We start from the raw sequence: 17,065 nt of genomic DNA, 5'->3' as shown, positions 1-17,065 counted from the left end.
GCAGGTAAACAACTCTGCTGCGACACTTTCACACACAAACATCTTAATCACATGATCACATGGCTCGACTCAGCAGTATGAGAGCGGGTATTGTAGGCCAGGTGGACATGCTATGCTGGCGAGTAGTAAACTTGTAGCTTAAGCAGGGATAATCTGATTTGTTTCACTGACTGCAGCCCTCTGACCTTCCCTCCCCTCGGAGGATCAAACACCTCCCTGAGCATTAAGGATGTGCAAGGACACACACACACACACACACACACACACACACACACTGATGATCCATTCACACGTGCTGATCCAGTCATCTCTTACTGATGTGCATGCTCAGAAGTAAATCCCTGTCGGTCGCCGTGTCGACGGCACATACAGCTCCACTTAAGGAAAGAAAAAAAGACAGTTAGAGTAAACACGACATAAATGAGTCACCCGCAGCATCACCGCAGCAATTAAGAACAGTTTGAACCAATGAAAATCAAAACCAAGGCACTCAACCCGACCCGCTGTAATCTTTACTGAAGCTCCACGTAGCAGCTGGACTCGCTGAGCTCAACCCGCTCTCACAAACACCATCCCCTCACAGGCTCTCACATAAAGGACTGATGAAACAAAGCAGCCACCTTTAAATAATATTTGTCTGAGTGTCGATTGCTGATACCATCTGTGACACGTTCTGTAAAAGCAGCTCCCATAAACACATCGTATAAACACTGTGATAGGACAGAGACGTCCTCGCGCTGCTGTCTGACTCCTCTCCTCCTCAGATGTGCGTCTTCACCTCGCACACTCACTCACAGATAAACTGACTTTGCTCTTTATTTCCTTCATGCTCGCACGTCTCTGGCTTTCCCACTGAGACACTTCAACTGATTCAGGATAAAGTTTATCTGTTCAGCACACCAGAGAGATACCTGAAGCATGCCGTGCTCGATCTGTAAACCAAGAGATTGTGTTTATATTCTTTCACTTCACTTTAAGGAGCTTTCACTGGAAATGGCTTCATCACAAAATGTTCTGTATATACGAAGGACTCTGATGCTTCAGTAAATATACCAATACATTGTTCAAATACATGTACATAAGGAAAGGAAGAGGAATAAGAACGATCAGATAACTTTATTTAAAGGATTGAAAATCCCAAATCTATGAATTTGCATGTACATATTATATAAGTGCGGGAGGCAGGCCGTGAGCTGCCACATCACAATCAGCCGTACTATAAAGATCTGGCCCTGACTCCTCCAAAGCGCCAGATCGTCGACTCTGTTCATGCAGTTAGTCACCTTCAAGCCCTTTGAGATATAACTGTCAGCATCCGTCTCCTGCTCCATCCCCTGGCCCTCTCTCTGCACTGGATCCCTGCAGTTCAGACTCCACTCCCTGCCTGCAGTCTCTGCTCCTGCACTTGGGTCGGTTGTAACACAACTTAAACTATTAAGTCAGTTTGTTGCACACTGGACAACAATTAGCTTCCAAACTGGTTGAGATGTCACAAGATCCTGTCTTCATACACATACACTTCTTAAACTTAGATTTAAAGTGATCACAGAGAAACAAACTGTGTCACGCATCAATCTGCAAAGTGCGGATGAAGCAACAACAAGTTAAACTGATGGGATGACGGCTGATGTTCACTCCTGCCTGTACTGAAGCCTTAACTTTGTCACACGGTGCTTTCTTCTTCCTGTCCACAGTCAGAGTCCTTGTTGGAGCAACACAGCAGAATGCAGGGGGATCGTTGTGTCCTCTGTCTTTAGGAGCCGGACAATAATGACATTAAAATAAATCAGATCAAATTTAAACAGAGGGCTGGTAAATCTTTTTAGGAGAGAGTGCTCTGCAGATTTTTGTAAAGGTAGGGGGGAAGGGAGCGCTCACTAAGCACCTAATCCACCACATTCTTGTTAGGGGTCCGAGTCTGATTCAGACGGGCTTCAATGCCATGCACTGCGACAGGAGGGGTAGCAAAAGGCTGAGGTAATTGGATTGGAATACGGCATTGAGTGTCAGACAACAAAAGATATCCATCTCTCTCATGGCCGTTCAGCTCTTTTGTTCCCGGCTGGAATTTATTTGGTCATTCACTCCACTCTTCCGAGCCGACGAGGACAGAAGAACGGGGCAGGCCACCAGGACCGGCTCAGTCTGGTGGTCTCGTATGCGGGCCAGTGGAGTCACAGCGCCTGTGCAGCCACTGTGAGGGGATGTGTGAACCACGGATCCCCCAAAGCCCAGGGGTCATTTGTGTGATCATTACCATAATCACATTAAGGCTGCAGGAGATTAGCACCACAGCCTCAGAGGAGAAACCCTGTCTGTGCTCCATGACGACTTCAGACCATGCTTAGAGGGAACAGTGAGCACGCTGCATGGATACCTATTAGCTGTATGACAAACGGGGGAACAGGCAGTCAAGTGGAAGAGCTGGATGAAGCAAGGAGGCATCCTCCATCGGCATGTCCCTTCTGCAAAATGTCATTTGTCCTGAAAACGCCACTTTTTAAAACTTTGAACAAACATCTTTAACAGTTCTGCCTGTGTCACACATATATACTGTTTACAGGGGGGATACAGGGAGATCTGATCAATCACAGAGGCTTAATACGATCATGTTTGCATGTTTAGTGTCCCTTAGAATACCAGATTTATATTAAACAAAGATCCCAGGTTTGCAATGCAATTTTTCGGCAGGCCTTATCTGAAAAGATCAGAAAACGTAATTTAAATAAAGAAAAAACACTTTTTTACTGGTTTGTCAGAGATACTAATGTTACATAGTCTGTTTGCAGCCTCATATGCTTGAATGAGAGTTTAGACAGGCTCGTTTTGGACATTACAGACCTGCAAACGTTCCCCCAAACATCATCAGACATCCAAATCAAAAATGCACTCAATTTATGAGAAGATCAGGAAAAAGATCTTTGTTTTGTATCCAGATGTGGGACTATTTTTCCTGACACTACAACAGTTGTGTCAGCATTTCCTCAGGCTCTCCAAAAGAATCAGTCTTACTGATCAATGCATTTATTTCATTGATTCTTAGAAGCACCTCCACTCTCCCCCGGCCCTGTCATCATCCACACACAAGCATCACCTCTGGGCAGGTCACAGGGGCACGTCAGACACAGGCACCCCCTCACATCCCCCCTCAAACCATCTACAATCTCTACACTCAATTTTAGCTTCTGCCATCAAGGCAAAAAAAAATCTCCCCAGGGTTAAAAACTTCTCCAATTAACCCTAATTACCCCGAGAGAGCTTCTCAATGAGGCCTGTAACCTGAGATGTCTATCAGCTCAGCGTCTGAGGCGGGCGGGGAGGAAGTCGTGGCTTTCATCTTGAAGTTCAACCACAGGAAATGTGACGTTTGAATATTGACAGCAGTGATTTAAGATGGTGGAAACTTCCCTCTTTGAATACAAAAACATTAACCTCAATATGCTTATCTCGGCATTTCAAGACACAAACTCAAGGACGTTTGTGGCTGTTGTTGCAGAAGCTACCGTGCACATCTTTGTGTCACTCAGGGATCTTCAGATAAGATTAGACATTTGCTTTGTTGCTCTAGTGGAAACAAAGAGCTACTCCCTGGTTACTGGTGCAGATTCAAACAAAAATAGAGAAAAATACGAGCCCTGTGTTCTTATCAGCTTCAAACTCGTACAGCAGAGACGTGTGACAGCCTCATAAACGGCGATAAAGAGTGATGGTGAAACATTACGTGGTTACTGATTGATGCGCTCCTCTTTCTGCAGCGCCGCGCTTCCCAACTGTGGTTCCTCGATTGTGACCCATTGAATGACCTGTGTAATTGGTCCACACAAATCACTAACCACAGGGGCAGAGGGGGTTCCCATCCTCTCATATGGATGTTTGTGTGTGTGCCTATATGTGTGCCTTCACTGATCCAGGTCACAGATTACCTTCTTGCAGAGGTAACCCTTCGACACCGAAAGGATGCAGAGGAAACTTTTGGCCTACTCCGACTAGAACTGATCAGCAGGGGTTCAGTAAGAGAGTCAAACCCGTCCTGGCTGTAAACTAGAGGTTGATGGTTTAAAACAGCCGTAGATTGGACCTCATTTAAATTGTGTGACATTCCTCAGGCAGGCTTAAACCCTGCAGCTCCTCTGCTCTGCTGCAGCGTCGTGTTCGCTCCTGATAACACTGTTTGGATTTTACTTAAATTCCAAAAGTATTTCTTATTAAAAATGCAGAAAATGTGCAGATATTTAACATTTTTCCTCCATGGAATTAGAAGCTTTTTACCCAAGGTTTGCATTACAACATACTGTGCATTAAACTAAACACGCTTGGCTCAGCTTCAGGCCTTGATGCACGCTCATCTGAGCTGTTTAGTTTGTTACCTAATGCCTAAAATGTAGAGAGCAAACCCTTTTATATGAAGCCACCTTTAAGCCTGATATAAATCTTAATGAGGTAAAATGATGGTAAACATTGCGGTGAGTAGAGCATGCAGCTAATGCAGGGAGATAAGCTCCTAAAAGAATGGTTTGGTATAAATTGATGCTTTCTGCAAATATAACTCACTTATTTTAAGGTCTGCGGTTGTGATGACTTATGATTATCAATGTAACTGCAGGTCACGGTTTATTTCCTCTTTATTTTCCACCACATCGCCGCCAAAGAGCCCTTACAAGTAGTCTTGAGTGTATGATTATGCTCATAATGCGCGGGGGGCGTGCTCTCCGGGGCCTGCTCATGAATATGGAGACACTCCCTCCCTGTTGAACTTGTGCAGAGAGCTGCAGCCCGGGCCAGCAGTCAGTCAGTCAGTCAGTCAGAGAGCACAGGGCTCGGCTGCCGCATGGCCACCGCGTAAACTTTCTTCAACTTTTAGAGGAAACTGTCGGATAACGAAGCAGAGCAAACTCTCGGAGAGCTTCGGGATAAAACAGGAAGAGGTCTTCTATGAATGTGGATCCTGTGCTCCGCTGATCAAACTGTTGTTTCCCACTCGTGCATGTTTAAACCAGAGGAGAGCTCTGGTGCCGTGTGTCGGCCAGACGACCAGTAACAAGCGAGTGGCAACAGCAGTCCGGAGGCATGACTCTGAGACGGGGCTCAGTGGTCGCTGCCTTTTTACTCTGCCTTCTGCTGAAGGTACGTGGACTACTTTAACACGGACAGGCTCACAAAGTTCAGCTGTTTGGATCCACTTTGATTGCATGTGTGTCGCCCTTTTCCCATGTAGCCATGCCTCATGCAAATAGTGTGTAGTCAGCCTGCTGCAAGTGCAAATCATGTAGGGCAGCCAAGGGCAAAACAGCCGCTTTGTTTGTCCAACTTTGTTTCATACAATGAGGTCAAAGTTTGCTTTGCATTCACTGTTCTGTCTTCCACAGGTGTCAGAGGGATCGGGACAATTCGAGCTGCAAATCTTATCGATGCACAATGCGAACGGAGAGCTGCTGAACGGCATGTGTTGTGACGGCGCACGGAACACGGCGGATAGGAAATGCTCACGGGACGAGTGCGATTCGTTTTTTAAAGTTTGTCTGAAGGAATACCAGTCGAGAGTTTCCGCTGCGGGGCCCTGCAGCTTCGGAATGGGATCTACGCCTGTCCTCGGAGGGAATACCTTTTCTTTCAAGAGCTCAGTCAGGAATGACAAATCCAGGATAGTTTTGCCCTTCAGTTTTGCCTGGCCGGTGAGTTGGAGACTTAAACAAATAAAAAAAAAACCTCTCTGTGTTTCCTCACGAGCTTCTCCAAACGAAAAGTCTGTTTGCAGGGCAATCTGCGCAATTACTGTCCGTCAGTCTCACTCAGAAAGAAGTGCAGAGAAAACACAAGACACAAAGACAGAGTTTCTCTTTAGGTGGTTTGTCCTTTAGAGGAAGGACCCCCTGCTCTCCTCATTATCTGCGCTAATTAACCAGGTGCAGGTATTTTTCTCCACCAGGCCCAGACCTGTCTGTTCTGTGTAAATAGTGTTAAAACTAGTTTGCATTGGATCATCATGAAAGCTTTGTGTTCAGGGCAGAAGGGCTCAAACATGCAGAGAGAAACCAAAAAGGAAAGTACAGTCTGACTTCCAGTTAAAATCACTCCCATGAATAAGAATACAGATGTAATACTTAAAGATAAAGATCCATTTTAGTTTATTCCCCTTTTTAAATCGACTTTGAAACAGCAAAATGAGACTTTTCACTTCGCCTCCTGAAAGTTTTCTCTGCTCTGACTCGACTCAACAAATAAAAAGCTGAGATGAGAAGTTGTGCGAGCAGACTTCCCCTCCTCTGCCCCCCTGGCAGCTGCTCATGTTGCACAGTACAGTAACTCCGCAGTGAAAAGCCCACTTTCCTCCAGTGTCAGCTCTTCTTCTCAGAGTAAATAAATGGGCCTGACAGGCCTGTGGGAGTGTTGAAGCTCTGCGAGAGATATGATTTGCCATGCTGGAGCGCAGTTCGATGTAGTGAAAAAAGTGTGCACAGACTGCCTGGCCCCACAGCCTGGCCTGCAGACTCCTCCACTGTTGCCTGATGGGTGAAAGGCACAGTCCGCTGGTATGTGTGTGTCCAATTACATCAAGGCTATTTTTACCTCGATCCTGGTGGAGGTTCTTGTAGTAATCTCAGGCATTGTACGCTGCGATGGAGACAGCCTGGAAGATGGTGCAATGTTTCCTTTACATGTTGTGGGCCAGTTTGAGCGTTCCCTATGATCCCAGTAAAACAATGTTCTCAGCAGGGTAGCGTGACATTTGATATGCTCTGTATGTTTTATTTGCTCTCCACTTAGACGCTGGCGCCTCACACCTTTTTAAAGACAAAGGTTTCTGTTTATGTTCACGCTATGGCAGCACTGAGTTGGCATGAACGCTGGAGACGGATTAGTTTCATCTTTCGGGTCGGAAATCGGTCCTACTTGAAAACAGCACTTTGAAATGAAACCTGCTGCCATTTTGAATCTGAGGACTCTGCTTTCTTCTCTTTCATGTGAAGTTAAACGAAAGGCCTCGATGTCCTGGAACTATATTGCTTGTTAATACGAGGACAGTAAAGCTTAGGGGGTTTTCCTGTAAATGAAACTTGCAGAAAGGATGCAGCTCTTGTCCTGTGCTGTGTGCTCTAAGATGACTTGGTGCGACTCTCCTGTAGAAACCAGGAGTTTGGAGCGTCCAGGCTGAGACCTGTGAGCGAGCAGAGCGGCTCGTTAGCTTCTCTCATCCTTCACTTCTACTGCTTTACTTCAGTGCACATTAACAATCGTCAGGTTAGGTATGATATCACTCTTTGTCCTTTTCATCAGTTGATTGGCTGTTGTGGACAGATGGCAGTGTGGTGCATTTGGGTTGTTGGGTACTCCAAGTTCATGAAGCTTTTTTACCCCCCTTCCCCCCCTCCCCTTCATCCTCTCTTGTGAGCTGCATGAAGTTGGCCTCTTGTCCAGGCCAAGGGCTTTGTTTAAGTCACGCTCGGTTGGACCCCAGGCATTTCATCGCTTTAACCTTGCCACCCACAGTAACTGCTGCACTTAATGAGGCTACACACATGTGCTGAGATCAGGTAGGAGGAGAGCCAGGCATCCAGCTGAATGCAACGGCTGGACATCTTTAGCGTTGGCTCGTCGCTGGTTTAGATCCCCGTGTGGATTCGCTGGTGTCTGCTTCGTGCTTTTTATCCCACAGAGGAGTCAGGGCCCTCACAGTGTATCAAGCAGGGACAATGGTGTGCCCTCAGTGACTACAGTGAGGATTACAGAGCATAATAGAGGCCGTGCAGCTGTAATGCCAGCGCAGGGCAAGCAACAGGAAGCAGTTGTAGTAGACTCAGCAGTGATGGAGTTGGCTCTCAGGCAGGCTGTGACCTCGTCTCTGTGGCAGCCTCAGCAGATTTCCACACAGTAGAGCCGTACGCGTTAAAAGGAGGTTGTTTGTTGGATCGGGTCGATCGTTCAGAAGTGGAGAGGTTAGGATGCAGTCCTTCTCCTTCCTGATACCTGAACTTGTGTGTAAGAGTCAGGGTCAGCTTTTTTGGCCGGATCTGTGAACACAAAAGAAATGTGTTTTTTTATACTCGTAGAGATAAAGAGAACCACTCTGCTTCCAGTGCTATAAATATACATATATATATTATTACAGCTGTAGGCCTGTACTAATACAATGCATGGCAACAGTAGTGCTACCCCTCCAAAGTAAAAGCCTTGCATATATATCATCGTTTCTCTGGTGGGGTTTTGCCAAGTTGCTGACATTTTGCTAACTTTGACTGTTGGCTGCAAGCACCAAACTAATAAAAACGTTTACTGGCGTCATGTGAAAAAAGACCTGAGATCAGTTCTTCTTTGTCTCCTGGTTGAAGTGGCGGCCATGATATTTCCATGTCTGCAGCAAAGTGCAGCTTGCAGTCGTCGTTGGAGCAGAAAAAAAGAGCAGATTTCTGCTGAAACAACTTTATTTTTTTAATCAAGGCTAATAAATGATGGCGTCAAATTGGTGCATAGACTTGCATGCTTAGAGAAGCTGCATTTAAGGTGGCATAGGAGAGATTATTGGACGTTGCATTGCCTTTTTCTGAGCGCCTACCTGCTCACTCTGAAATGGTCTTGCTTCTCCAGCCCTCGTTGATCCGGCGCTCTAATTCTGATCAAATTTAATTAATCCCACATTTGAAAGCATAATTTCCCTCCAGTGTTTGACTTGACACAATTCTGGCGTGTCCCCTCAGACATGTTGGCATCACTGTGAATTGATTTGTTGACAAGCCGGAGCCGTCTGAGAAAGCGGGATCAGGTGAGTCGCGGCAGAACAATACCCCCAGCCTGGAGGCAAAGCGCTGCGGGCAGCTGACGGAGTAATGACATGTTTGTTTTATATAGTCTGCTCTGATGTGGCAGTTAAGTGCAAATTAAGGCAGTGAAAGAGGGAGCAGAAACGTGTTCCTTCTCCCTTTTCTCCCACCTCACCCTGTCCTCCACTTTAACAAGGCCTTACAGTGTTGTGTCAGTGTGACGTTGCGTAACGGCTTTGCTGCTTATCACAGTTGTTTCATGCTGTTTTGAAACGTTACATGCACAGAAAATGCATTTAATCCGTCTCGTCTGCGCCCTGTTTCTACCTCCCTGACTGGTTAGTGAGTCTTGCACAAGCAACGCGACGGGCTGCTTGTTTAGTGAAACACTGTCTGACGTTCGTTCCTGGTTCTGGGTTCATGTTTTGATCTTGTTTGCCTTGTGAAGGATCCAAAATCTGTTTGCTGTGCGTCTTGTGTGCTGTCTTGTTTTCGTTGGCAGAATGTGAGATTCTTCGTCAGGGTGAGGTTCTGTCCTATCTCCAGGGATGATGTGCTTTTGTTTCTCTTACAGTATATTTAATAAGCTGTTGATTGTACACGAGTGTTTCTCCAAGTCTTGTGATGAAATTCTCCGGGCAAACATTCCTTCCTTCCCGGTCCGTCAGCGCGTCTGTGGCTTTAACGCTGATTATCAGCGTTTTCTTTTCATGACTGAGGAGAGTTTTACTGCGAACAGGGTGTGTTGCTTAGCAGGCCTAATGATTGGTTAGATCCCACTTTGATGCTGTTGATGTGATTGAGTCAGGAAGCTGATACAGAAGGTCAACATCCCTTTGACTGTGCTGTTGACATTTCCTGTGTGCCGAGTCTAATCTGGTGCGTCTTTGTTTAGACCTCTGCCTTTTTCCTGTTACCTTTTTATTCAGGGAGATTAATGGTGAATCAGATGGCTCCATTTTCAGTAGAGGAAAGGATGAGAGGCCTAAGTGTGTGAGCGTGTTGGAAAAATTCCCCTACTGCGAGGAGTCAGTAGTGTTCTTTGGCAAGTCATTGTGATTCGTACTGGACTGATCTTTATCGCGTATGTTGCTCGTCTGTTGGACAGTGTCTGCTCGGCCAGGAAAGATAAGGAGACATATGGCCACACTTATTGCTCTTGGACGTGTGTGTGTGTGTGTGTGTGTGTGTGTGTGTGTGTGTGTGCACGCTCTGTAGTTCAAAGAGAAGCTGTGAGTCAGCTGGGAGCCTGGGAAAAGTGAACCTGGCAGTGGCAGACGGTTCCAAGCTGATAACCGCCGGGAGTTATGGAGTGTTAGAGAGCGAGGGCTCGGGCTGTATCTCACTCTCTGGAAGCACTTACTCAGTCTGCAGCTAAACATCCCAACAACAGCGAGGCTACTTGTTAAATCAAACCCAATGAAAGAGCAACTTTCAGACTAGTTTAAGTATGTTTTTCATCATGTTTATGTCTTACTAGTGCGCGATCAGTCTGTGGTGACGATGCTCTAACAGCTTCCATGTTGAGGCAGGTCCAAACCGTGCGCGCTATGGGTGTGACCGTCATGTTCTTGTAGTTCTGCCTTTTAAAGGAATCAACCGATAACCCATTAAACGCGACGCCTCCTGACAACCGTCCACCGCAAAGTTATTTAATGATCACTCCCCCCCCCCATCCGTCCGGGACACGCAGCTTTGTCGTGCAGCAGGTGAACCAGGCGTGTTGATGTTTTCGCTTGGCAGGGATCCATCGTTGCTGCTCGTCTAACTGCCTGTAAACTGATCATGTGCTGCTGCGATTGTTTGAGAGGTCACTGAAGGGGGAATTTTCTGTAGTAATGTCAGAAAGTCTTTTCCCTACTTCTCATATTCCTCACAATCACGTCACATTAATGTTGCAATGATGACTAATTTAAGATCGAGGTGGATGATCTACTACGTTAAGTTCCCGTAACTTAAGGATGAGACATTTACTGCCCTGTGTGATGTGGGAGGGCAACTCAAGTACTCACGCCCAAAATGTTTCACAAGTCCATGTGGGCATGAACTCCGGGGGTGAAGCTTTGTGAACGATGCGTTCAAGTGCAGTCGTACAGGCTGGAAAAAAGAGCTAAAAGTTGTGCAGCAGAGCAACAGCACGACCCTGCTTAACGCTGTAAGAGAAGCCAGAGGTTGTTCTTAGTGTTAATTCAAGGTTGGGTCAGAGTTGTAGATGAGTAGGTGTCACATTACCACTGACTCACATGCTCGAGTTCTGTGTCAAGCTGTTGCAGCCAATAGTGAGTCAGTATGTACTGTAAGGCCTGTGCTGCTGATGAGCCCTGCATTACAAATAATAGCGGTCCTGATTGCATTGAAACTTTGGCACGGGATGAGACAAACGGCTCCTGGAAAAATGGAAAGTTGAATGGCTGACAAAAGAAGGTGAAGCCATGAAAAAGGAGTGAGTCATCGAGCTTGTCTTTCAGTGGAAAGTGAACAGGGGGTTTCCTTCATGCAGGTTTGTTTACCATGAAGTCATCGCAGCAAAGAGGGCCGCAGTGGCACAGCAGAATGTCTGAAATGCCTGCGAGCAGCGCTGCTCGGGGCGAGCATGTGTGCGAATATAGCGAGTAGGTGTTCCTAGTGGAAGCTGGAGCACTGTAAGTGGATTACACTTTCTCACAATCGCATACTTTCTCTGCGAGTCCGTCATGCGCGCTCGCAGACGCATTGTTGGTTCCCTCATGACTGCAGCACAGGGCAATGTTAGCGTGTAAGCTGATATCGGTGTGAGCGCTACCGACCCTGAATCAGACAAAGCGTTTTCAGGAGCGCTGAAATCAAGACAGGCCCTCCAGAGCAAAGCTCTCAGGCTCCAGTCTCTCTCGGTTTCTCCCTCCTTCCTGCCTTCTTGCCCTCACATATGTCACATAAACTTCTTTTGTTTTGATTTGACCTAAAAACCAGCTTCCTGAAACACTTGAGTCGAGATTTTTCACCACGTTCGTCGCCCGTCGATCTGGATGTTTACAGATTAGCACTGATAATCCCATGTTGGCTACTTTGCGACAACAGAACTGACTGTGCTTTCTCAGAACATTGGAAATCCTCCACTGAATTCTCGCCACTTTGTAAACATGTGGAAAAACTGTATTTGGGAAAAACAGTTTTCTAAAGGGAACAAGGGAGCAGTGGTCGAGATGAAGACGTATTTTCAAGGATCCGTTTTTTCTGTGCTAGTTTTTCTTTGTCAGCGTGTTCCGCTCACATCTCGAGTCCGTCCAGGTGCCGCGCTGCTGCATGAGGCTGCTTTTATTCTGTATCAGACACCCCCCTGCTGGGTGGGTGTCCTGCAGGACCAGTGTGGCCCATGTGTCCGTCATCCTAATCGTCGTGACGCAGAGACCTCCGCACCACAACGAGCTTATCCCCTCCTAATCAGATCAACAGGACCATTGTTGTATGTTAACAGTTAGCAGCTTCTGTAACCAGGCCTTGTTGTGAGCTTGCTCAATGAGAGGTGGAGAGGCCGTGGGAAAACTCAGATGTGGATTTGAGACTTTAAGCACAGAAAAATGTGAAATAAAGGAGAATATATTCATCTGATGTTTATTTAAGATGTATTTATTGTCTCCTGAGTTAGTTTGCATGTTACTATCTAACAAAAGGTGGTAAATCATACAACGCACAGTAAGTTTTAGAGACCATCCTTCACTTAATGATTAAATAGTAATTTTTATAATTTGCCTTTATGATGCCGTGACTGCTCGATGATCCTGCTCTTGGCTAACACTCCTTTTATCTCTCGTCTTGTCTCCCGCAGAGGTCCTACACGCTGATAGTGGAAGCCTTGGGCTTCAACAACGAAACCAGTGGTGAGTGCTCGTCCTTGTCTGCCATCTCCATCTTGCCTTCCCCTCTCTTTTCCGTCCCCCCCCTCCCCCCTCTCTCCCCCCCTCACTGAAACCTCTGGGAGGAGTCGTGTTGAAGGTCAGGAAAGGAAGTTTATTCTTCCTGAACTCCCTGCCCTCGTCCACATGGTCCGCTGTGTGTGTGTGTGTGTGTGTGTTTGTGTGTGTGTGTGTGTGTTGTGTGTGTTGTGTGTGTTGTGTGTGTTGTGTGTGTTGTGTGTGTGTGTGTTGTGTGTTGTGTGTGTTAAGAAAGTGTGTTGACAGGTGCCTGTAAGGCGGGAGAGCAGGGACGAGGAAGCGAGGGGGAAGAAGAAGTGGGGACAGGGCAGACGGCGGGGGGGGGGCTGCAGACAGAGAGGAGGAAGTGCGGCGAGGTAGAGGAGGGGAGCGCGGGGTGGGGGGGGCCTCTATGAAAATGTTTTGATTTGGCCGATGACTGATGGCAGGTGCTGCCAGCCGGGGTCGGGGTCACACCGTCTCGCTGTCACTGAGGCGTGAAACAGAGAGTTCATCCGGCCCGTCGTCCCCGCTCTGAGACCAGCCCGCAGCCACAGAGCGGGGCGTCACAGTTACCTCCGGCACAGGTGGGCTGCAGGCCGAGCTCTGAGCATGTGCAGCGCGAGCCTCTCTAGCGTCCTAATTGAAGCACTGTGGGCGTTCTTCCCATGAATGTGGGAAGAACACTGTGGTAACACGCTGAATCTAAATTCTGGTTGCCAGGTTTGGTTTCTGCCGTTAACTGTGCTCAGATTCCTGCTGGTTGGCGGTCGGATTGGCGACAGCGTGGTGATTCCAGCTGAGGGAGGGCCGTGTCCCATGCTTGTTTATGTGGGTCTGCTCGAGGTCAACAAGGTTTCGGTCTTTTCTGCTGTATTTGCCGCTCCCCAGAGAGCTATTAGGGCATTGGTGTGAAAAGCCCCCTGAATGTACACAGTGAATGCTGGTTAAGCCCCTCTGAGCTCCCCCAGGCTGGTCCACAGCCCTGATAGGACAGTCTGAGCACGTGAAGCGAACTCCTATTTAAATGCAAAGTGATTCATTCCGAAATAAAGCTTGATTTTAGCTTTTTGTGGCTTTTTTTCATTTGCAAACATGTTTATTCTTCAGATCAGTTTTCCATCTGCGTGAAGATAGAAACAGAAGTCCCTTTTTTACTGCTGAAAAGTGTTTGCTGTGTTTGGTGCTCGAGCGTGACCTTTCTGAGCTTCATAAAGCTCGTCTGATTTATGTGTAGCTCCGAGCCAGGCAGCAGGTAGTAAGAAGGTGCTACTCCTGACGCTGCAGGCCAGCGGTCGGTAGAGAAATGCCACACAGCTGAGCTCTGGATTCCAGGCCGATGTGAAATGTTACCGGGCACTGTGATTTCACTACCACCCCCCCTTTACCCCCCTTTATACACCACAGCACAGTAAATAAAGACAGCAGGCCGTCCCCCCCTGCATTGCATCATACTACACAGAGGAGCGATTCACCCGGCGGTCAGCCACCTCTGCTCACGTCAGAGCGGTAAATAACAGCCGTGACATCTTTTTCATTCTCTCCCAGGTGGAACATTTAGACATCGAGTCGTGAGTGCTGCGTGTGTGGTGCTAATGTGCGGTTTGTGTGCGGCGTGGTGCCTGGAGCAGGTTTGCTCAGTTCAACAGTGTTTGCTCTGCGTGCGACGCTCATCGCAGCCCTCGGCTCCCAGGTCAGGCCTTGCCCGTTTGACAGAGCCGTGACCTCTTCATGTTTAAAGAGAAAATAGGCCGTTGGAGTGTTTTTAAGTCTCTGTATGTGTTGCACAATCACAACACAGTCGGGCCCTTTGCTCCCCATCTGAAGTAAAGATAGTTACTCGTAAGTGGGCGAAAAAAGAGTCGAGTCAAGACCTTTTTTCTGACTGCCGTTAGCGCAAGAATGTATGTGAGAAAAGTGCTGATGGCACACTGGCCGTCTTCCCAGCAGTGACTGTGGCATTGGTGTCCTCACGCTGTAATTTATGGTGGCTGCGGTTCTGTCCTCGCCTGAGCAGATCCAGAGGGCAGCATGTGAGCCCAGTAATATCCTCGAGCTGTAAACCTGAGAATCAGAAACCGAGCAGGCAGGGCTGGAGCGGGAGCGTGAGAAAAAAAGCAGTGCAGGGTGCTCATTACAGGCAGCCCTTTCCTTTTTTTCTGCATTTCCTCCTTGTACTTTTCTTCCTCTGCAGCACACATAGTTGCTTTAATTACATATAATCTGCTATCTAAGAGATCTTCTGCAATTTGTGTCAGAATTTTCGGGGCATTTTTGGGTTCCCACTGTGCGATCGCGGTGAACATTGCACCTCCCAAATGCGTAATGTAGGATGCTGCATTCCACTGTCCTCTTCCTGGCTCCGACATGTGATCAACACCACTTTAGACGAGGGAAAAACACATTTCAACAAGAGTTTTGCAAATGTGATGTTTTAGGTGCAGATGGGAAGCTGATAGAGAAAGCCTCTCACTCGGGCATGATCAACCCCAGCCCGCAATGGCAGAAGCTGACCCACAACGGCCCCGTTGCCCAGTTCGAGTACCAGATCCGGGTCAGCTGTGACGAGCACTACTACGGCTTCGGCTGCAACAAGTTCTGTCGGCCCAGGGACGAGTTCTTCGGGCATTACACGTGTGACTACAACGGAAACAAGACGTGTCTGGAAGGCTGGTCCGGACTTGACTGCAACACAGGTGAGCCCCGTTGTACCTGCGTTATGTGTGAGGTCATTTCACAGTGGAAACACTGATGAAGGCAGCAGCTCCAGACACTCAGATTAGTCTACATGACTCTGAATGAGTCTTCAGAAACGAGCAGCCAGACTGTAATCAGTGATTCATGCTGATACACTGTCTGCTGCTCGGTGTGCAATCAATGGATGATTTGTTTGGGAACTCTCAAAGCATTTTTCCTCTTCCAGTCAAATAAAGCTTTTCATTGCCTGCATGAGCAGAAATAAACTTTAATTCCCAGGAAATCAGGCCGGGCAGCAGTCGAGTTAGTATTTAATATTTGTATGTCAGGGCGAGCTCGGCTGTTTGTCGACAGCCGTGTTTGTTCTCGCAGGCTGTAACGTCAAAGAGGGTACTTATTATATTATACTGCTTAAATAACGTTCGGATCTGGTTACCAGGCTCTGATGCTTCTTCTTCCTCTTCTAGCGATTTGTCGACAAGGCTGCAGCACCGAGCATGGATCGTGTAAGGAGCCGGGAGGATGCAAGTAAGTGAGCGATGCTGCTCTGAGTGATTTATTAGCCTGTTATCAATGCAGCATTTTTACAGTGAAAAGTGTTACACATGGTTTGTTAAAGTGCCGTTTTTATTACAGAGGTTGTTGCCAGAAGCATGTGGTGTGGATCATTTAGATATGTAGGGATTGTGTCCAAGCTCAGTTCAGTCATGGCGTGGATCCTTCCCTGTACGTGCCTGGTTTTCTGGCCAAGAGGCTATCAGTGCTCCGGCTCGTGAGCGAGACTCAGGCTGAGCTGGTGCTAAATCTCAGTCTGCGAAACGCAGAGGCCAAGACTCCATGTTGGAAGTGTAGCTGATGTGTTTCCCTCTAATGAGGCGAGCGTTATCGGCCAGATCGTGTGCAAGGTTCGGATGAGCCTTAAAGTGTACTGTTTGTGTTGCTAATGGCTTCCTAATGCTGTTTATGCACACAGCCAGAGGAAAAGCCCGGTGCTGATGGATATCAGAGCCGGAGCATTGTGTGCACTAACAGTCACATCTCCTCCTCATCCTGGAGGAGGCCCTGCACCGCCCGACTCGGAGGTGGCAAAAGTACACACATCCTTTACCCAAGTAGAAGTACAGATACCTGTGTGAGCAAAACTCCGACTGAACGCGTTTCCTGCAGCTTCAGGGCAGCGCAGGCTGTGAAATGTCCTCACAGTATGAAGTCAGACGGGTCCCTCTGAAGGACATTTCTAACAGTTGTTTCTGCTAAGCTAACTGAAGCTAACCTCATATTTGGAGACTATTTAACTGAAATCACTGGAACATTAACTTTGCCCTAATGTGGAAATCAGTTGGATGCTGCTAACAGACATCACATTCACAAGACGCCTCTCCTCCTCGAGGTTCCCCCTCTTGTCTCTCGTCGTTTTCATCATGTTGCGTCCGTCGTTACCGATGGAAACGCCAAAGAATCGTCTTCTTTATGTGTCATTGTCCACTTTATTTAGGTTTCATCTTAGTAAGTACAGATATTGTAAAAATGTAAGAGGTAAAAGGAAAAAAATGACAGTAAAATACTCAAAGTACAAACACCTGAAAACTCGGTAACAAAGTTTCTGTAATAGTTTCCCGTCCCCGCTGACTCTTCCCACCGCTCGTCTGCTCTCTCAGTTGTCTGATTTAGTCATAAATCAATTTAAGGGACGAGCAGGTTTGTTCATTTTCTCTCGGCTCT

General features: G+C 47.3%; 1 protein-coding gene across 2 annotated transcripts in view; it reads left to right on the top strand.

The window, feature by feature from the left end:
- Positions 1-4,805: 4,805 nt before the first annotated feature.
- Positions 4,806-17,065, top strand: part of jag1b (jagged canonical Notch ligand 1b) — a 28,814-nt gene continuing 16,554 nt past the window's right edge. Inside the window, exons 1-5 of one of the 2 annotated variants that reach the window (XM_069658263.1) lie at positions 4,806-5,124; positions 5,367-5,672; positions 12,562-12,613; positions 15,085-15,342; positions 15,811-15,871. In XM_069658263.1, coding sequence (XP_069514364.1) covers positions 5,068-5,124; positions 5,367-5,672; positions 12,562-12,613; positions 15,085-15,342; positions 15,811-15,871 — 734 coding nt within the window. In that variant the 5' untranslated portion in view covers positions 4,806-5,067. Of the gene's footprint in view, positions 5,125-5,366; positions 5,673-7,507; positions 7,533-12,561; positions 12,614-15,084; positions 15,343-15,810; positions 15,872-17,065 lie in introns of those variants that run through there. The other variant, XM_069658264.1, reaches the window with a different exon arrangement.

The sequence above is a fragment of the Semicossyphus pulcher genome, unplaced genomic scaffold (genome assembly GCF_022749685.1).
Source record: "Semicossyphus pulcher isolate SPU_LCO1_2020_fin unplaced genomic scaffold, fSemPul1.0.p SCAF_12, whole genome shotgun sequence".
Lineage (NCBI taxonomy): Eukaryota > Metazoa > Chordata > Actinopteri > Labriformes > Labridae > Semicossyphus > Semicossyphus pulcher.
Note: the sequence above shows the minus strand (reverse complement) of the source record. Positions and strands in the feature narration are given on the sequence as shown.